This window comes from Camelina sativa, chromosome 7, assembly GCF_000633955.1.
Source record: "Camelina sativa cultivar DH55 chromosome 7, Cs, whole genome shotgun sequence".
In the NCBI taxonomy this organism is placed as follows: Eukaryota; Viridiplantae; Streptophyta; class Magnoliopsida; order Brassicales; family Brassicaceae; genus Camelina; species Camelina sativa.
The window spans coordinates 19,291,407-19,297,458 of record NC_025691.1 but is presented as its reverse complement, the minus strand read 5'-3'; the positions used below and the strand labels follow the sequence as shown (position 1 = coordinate 19,297,458).

At 31.2% G+C, this 6,052-nt stretch overlaps 1 protein-coding gene across 5 annotated transcripts in view; it reads right to left on the bottom strand.

Annotated features, from left to right (window-relative positions):
- LOC104701541 (squamosa promoter-binding-like protein 6) overlaps positions 1–2,839 on the bottom strand; it is a 3,602-nt gene extending 763 nt beyond the window's left edge. The window contains exons 1-5 of one of the 5 annotated variants that reach the window (XM_010417244.1): positions 2,595–2,665; positions 2,285–2,391; positions 1,651–2,188; positions 1,402–1,538; positions 369–1,280 (exon numbers count right to left, since the gene is read on the bottom strand). In XM_010417244.1, coding sequence (XP_010415546.1) covers positions 709–1,280; positions 1,402–1,538; positions 1,651–2,177 — 1,236 coding nt within the window. In that variant the 5' untranslated portion in view covers positions 2,178–2,188; positions 2,285–2,391; positions 2,595–2,665 and the 3' untranslated portion in view covers positions 369–708. Of the gene's footprint in view, positions 1–368; positions 1,281–1,401; positions 1,539–1,650; positions 2,392–2,594 lie in introns of those variants that run through there. The other 4 variants (XM_010417241.2, XM_010417240.2, XM_010417239.2 and 1 more) reach the window with 4 other exon arrangements.

Sequence of the window (6,052 nt, the reverse complement as noted above, 5' to 3'; positions counted from 1 at the left end):
TAACAAACGCATGCACGTGTGCGAGTAGCTACATTACGGAGTCGTTTCTCTCATCTTGTGTGTTGTTGTTGTAATGTATTTTCTTCTTTTGTATGTCATCATGTTGCAGAAAATGATGTTGCCTTAGTTTTATGACTTTACATTTCTGTCTGTCTTAGATTTGAAAGTAACGTTACTTGCTATGTCCCTTTGGACGTTTATGTCTGGTCTTTATTTGTCTTAATCCTATCAAAATCTATCTGCCTATTCCTCAATTCCATCAAGGACACTTGTTGTTTTTCCAAGGATTTGCAACTTTCAACATCGTAAACTTCGAATTCGAGAATCTCATATGACGTGAGTGTGTACAGACTACAGAACAAAACAAAAGTGAAAGCTCACTTTTTCTCAGCGAATCATCATAACAATTATATATACAAAATTGTCTGAACAAATAAAAAGACTGAAACACTGTGTGAAAAAAGAAGAAGGCATAGATATCTGAATCTATATTTCTTCAGAACATTATTGACTGGTGAATAATAATAAACAAGAACAGTTACAAATTACAATAACACTTGTAACATGATCTGATCTTCATTCCTCTAATCTAATTCATCTCACCAAATTCACAAACTAATCAAACCATGCAAGACTTGTCCTTGTCAAGAACTGTTTCAAGAAACTTGAACCGGTTTCAAAGGAATAAGAATGTTTGCAACCTTTTTGTTAGGAGCCAGTGAAATAAAGCTCATTATATTCTTGCTTCACATCATCAGTAAAGTTCCTCTGTTGTTCGATTCTTTGCAGATGTGATGACAGTTGTAGTAGATCAACAGTGGATGATCCTTTTACGGTACATGAACTAGATCCAGCAGGATTGGTCTTGCCAGGATCGATCCATAACCGTTCCATCTGATTAAAGTCTACTGGTGAGTGATTTGGTTGGGTGATTGAGAAAGTTGTGTTTGGAGTTTCAGGGATGTGTTGTTGTTGGGACTGAGCTGACAGAAGAGAGAGAGCACAAGTAGAGCGTGACGCCGACTCATGTAAGTCCCAAATAGAGGATACTTCCGGAGAATGAACCGCTGGTTTAGATTCATAAATCCTGCTGCTGTTTTGCCCAACCGCAGGAAACATGGAACAAGTAGGTTCATCTTTGAAACTCACGAGTCTACTACTAGCATGGTGGTCGTGCTCATCGATTACTCTGTATAAGAAAGTACCGGGAAACTCTTCTGGCAAGACCAACGAGAAGTCATTGACTGATGAATTCTCCAGAAACTTGTTGCCTACCACACCTATTGACACATATATATATATATATATTAGGCTAAATGGAAGATGGTAAAATACAGAATGGATTCAAGTTTGCTATTTCAATAGTACAACAAAATCGAAAGGGAAAGGCAAGACCTGTACCTTGAGAGGTGCGAAGAAGCTTATGGCGCTTCCCCGGTAAATAATAGAATGCAGGCTTCCTTCGTCGCTCATTGTGACCGGCTAATCGCCTTCTGCAACTTCTTTTGCCATCATCAAACTCTGAGAGGAAATGAAACCTGACCAGAAGAAAAAAGTAAAAGAAACAAACAATCATGGTCCATTATATGTTAAAAACATTGAACGAACTACAGAACATGTAAAACAACTTGAGAGGAGAAAGAAGAAAACCTGCTGCACTGCTGACAAAACCTCTGTTCAAGACCATTAACTATGACCACAGAAGTTTTAGAATGAGTGTCGCAAACTCTATGCCTTTTGTGGTAATCTTTGGAAGAGCTCAGATCCAAATTACACCCATACACTTGACACAAGGGCTTCTGAGAGCACAGGTTTGAAGCTCGAGGAGCAAAACCTCTAGAGGAGGTATCATCATCGTTTCCTAAATCCAAAAAGCTCCTAAGTTTGAAATCTATCCTAGACAATTCCTGACTAGAGAGCTTTGAAGAAGAAGAAGATTGTTGTTTCTCCTCTTCCTCCTCGTGCAACAAATTGGAAGGAACCACTTTGCTAATGGAAACAGCACTAAATCCATTGGAATCACCAGCCAAGTCAGAAATCAACACATGATGATGATGATCATTCTCCAATCCATTAGAGAGACTCTGTCCAAAATTTCTATTCTCAGCAAAAGAATCAGAAGGTAAGAGAGTTCCATTTCCCAAGAACACACTTCTCCCGTAGCTCCAAGAATCCATCACCAAAAAAACTGAAGACAACAACAAAGTGTTAATCACTATATATATCTGACCAGGTTCTGCTTCCTTCAACTACAACTAAGCAATTCAATAGGTGAATTCAAAACCCTAAAGTATGGAGCTTTCTTCTTAATTGAGAAAACCCAAGACGACGATTCACAGATTCCTTCAATTGGACCAAAACCCAGATGTAATTGACGAAAATATTCAAATCCTAGCAAGAAACGAAAATAAAAATCAATACTTTATCACAGGGAAATCAAAAACAGGATCATCAGTAGAATAAAGACGAAAAAAATTAGGACTTTTGCCCCCCTTTACCCCACTAATGCAATTAAGGTATCTTGGAGAAACAAAACAGAAGGAACCAAATCGTAAACAGAAGAAGGAAGAATAAGAGAATGAATAAAAACTTACAGATTAGAGAATAAGAGGGAGACGAACAGAGAAGAACTGTGTATGAGGAAGGAAGGAAGCAAAGAGAGAGAGAGAGATATAGAAGAAAAGTGAAAATGAGGGAATCGAAGGGAATAAGGGTGAGAGGTGACGTCGAAGCAGATACTGTTTGTTTTGGGTCAACATGATTTCCACTAAACCCATCTTCTTCCTTCTTCTCCCACATCCTCCTCTCTTTCTTTCTTTCTTTTTTTCCTTTTTTTTATTCTTCATTCTGTAAATTTTTTGGATTTTCAAAGTGTGTAAATTTGTTTTGAGATGTTGGATACTGTATTTTACTGCTTCTGAGTACAAGAGATTCGGCGGCTGATAGGATACTTGAGTAAACTTGTTTATCAGTGTTTTATGTCATTTCATTGTTTCTTATCTAAATCTTATTTGAAAACATTTTTGAATTTAAAATGTAAATACTTTCAAGAAACAATATGACATATCTTGTTCTCAATGCATGTATTTTTCAAAATTAAAAGTTTTATAATTTTGGTGTTTTATTTCTGACAAACACGTTTTTGGTTAATTATTTGGTTTGCTGGTGGCTTTGTAATTGTGAAGATAAAATATTGAACAACATGGGAGAAAAGCGTAACCCCCATTTTATATATTAGCAAGTTGGAAACATTATTTTCTATAGAGTTTAATCAATTTTAAATAAATCGCTTTTCATAAAAAAAAAATGTATTCCTTTATAATAAAACGGAAGTACACAATATTGTTTTGTATACTATATAATTTTAATAAGTTGGTTACAAATAGGTTATAGATTAATTGGTTACAAATTAAATAGTAGATATAATTTTAATTTATTTTCGGAAGATTTTATTATTAGAAAACGTTGTTTCCAAAAATTTTAAAGAGAATATTCTAAAAAGTCATTTTATATCATCTAACTAACCATATTAATTTACTTTATTAAATTATTTATCAAAAAAATCCTTTGATATCTAACTTAACATATTAATTTGTTAATTATCATTATACTTCACCTCTTATTTTTTATTTATGAGTCTATTTTGTGAAACAAATAAATTATTATATTATTTATTATAATTAAAAAATATTTTTATTTCCGGATATACCATAAGTTGAATTTTTAAAAACGAATATAAATTGTTCAATCTATTAAATATTCAAGCTTTAGTAATATTATTCTTTAAAAACAATATCTATTGAACTAAAAATTTTACTGAGAAGCGGGTCAAAATTTGAATATTTAAATTCCATTTCATATTTTCTTTTTGTTGAATTTTATAATTTTATAATTTTATAAACTTTAAATAATTTATTTTGAAATATTTTTAAAATATTGAAACTTGATATAAAAGTTAGAAACTATAAACACTCTAAATTGATTTGTTATAGCAATGTCAATAATATGTCACTATAATATGAAAAAATTTTAAGAAACCAAGTATATTAAAAAAAAGTATAACAATATATTAAATTACTCATAATATAATAACTCGCTTTATAAAAACCAAATTTACAAAATTATGTTCTATAATGACATTCAAGTCATGATGTAAAATATACATTGTTGAAATAACTTCACATATATAAACTAATACAACATCTTAAAATTTTATTTTAAAATATAAAATATACAAAATTTGGTATAAAATAAAATTTAACCAGTGTTATAGGACCGATATTTATCTCGACTCATTAACAATATAAAATTTACAAAAATGTGTCTTTTTTCAAGCCATCATATTTAGCATATGATTTTTATTGCATGATGTTTTATCCAAAAAAACTTTTAAAAATAATCACATAAATTATATTTTATATAAAAATTACAATATAAATAAAATAAATTTCAACTCGTACGCTAGCACGGATCTTAATATAGTAAAATGTATCGGGGGTGCTGAATGTATAAATTTTCTATAGAGTTTAATCAATTTTAAGTACGGTGCTAATTCCAATTATCCAAATCAATACATAAGTTAGAAAGAAGAATATATTGGGGGTTTCCTTAAAAGAAAAAGAAACTTTGGGGTCGCGAAAAGAATAAATAAAATAATATGAGAATCATCGAGTTGAAGGAGATTGGTGGTGGAGCGTGAATGGACAAATCCCTTCTGACGCTTCCCAAACCTTTTGCTTTATTACAAAATCAACCCTTTTACTTTTTTTTTCTTCTTTTCTTTTTCTTAAAATCAGCACTTTTTATATAATTTTTTTGGTGGGAGCCAGAGCATATATTTTGTTGGCCAACCAACCGCACTCTTTATTCAGGTGATGGAATCTAAGCCAAATATTTCTTATGTAGTTTCATAGTTTCTATGATTTGATCGTTTCTCAAATTTCGTTAACTTAATGGGGAAAAAAAAGAGAGTCTAAAGTAATTTTTAGACATATATATGATGTGTGACTCAAATTTAAAAATAAAACAAACAGTGGGAAAAATGTGAAAATAATTATAATTAACGGATATGTATAATTATAATAATACTTAACAGAAAGATAATTACTCAAATAAAAATACTGATTAGGTTTGGAGAAAAATTAAATTAAAAACTAAAGTACGGTGCTAATTCCAATTTGCAAAGCCAGGTCCATCAAATTTACGTAGCAATATAAAGGCCTGTTTCAAGCCCATTTAACTACGGTCTGTTCAATTTTCACGTATATTCTTTTTTTTTCATCGTAAGTTCACGTATATTGTTAAAGAAAAAAAAAGAAACTAAAAGCAAATATATCTTGAAGTAATAATAGTCGATGTTCAATGTGCACCACAAAAGATTAGTAATGAGTTCGACAAAAAAAAAAAGAAAAAAAAAATTGTAATGATTTCTATTTATCACAGTATTTGATAACAATGGAAAGTTCAGGTTTTTGAACTTTAGATCGAAGACCAGAGTTTATTTTTGTTTATAATGACATTGACATCATCAAACACACACAGAACACGAAAACTGAATTAGATGTTTTTTAAAGTTAAACCGAATGATATAACATTGTTTTTCTACCGAATAACCAAGAACTAACAGTGATTTACTATATCCAATAAACCAAATCGAAAAGTATCATTGTCGATCCAAACTTATTAAAATTTGCAAATATGACAACATATATGACGTAAAATATTATAACTCATCTAACGAAACTCCAAATACTATCTTGTGAGTGTCTTTATTAGCAAGGTTCATAATTATATCATTTTACTTTGCATAATTACCTCAACTTTATGATAATCACATGTTTGGACGTTGGACCCTCCATCCACTAGAGCCTAGAGGAGAGGAGAAGAAAGCCATTATATGTATTACTTATTAATTTCATATACCCGACTTTTGTCTATATTGGTGACATGTATCATTGTTTCTACCAGCATGAGTATATTATTTTGGTTCCCTTTTTTGTTTTGTTGCCAGTACGCATGAGCTGATCGTAATACATTAGACCCCCTCCTATCT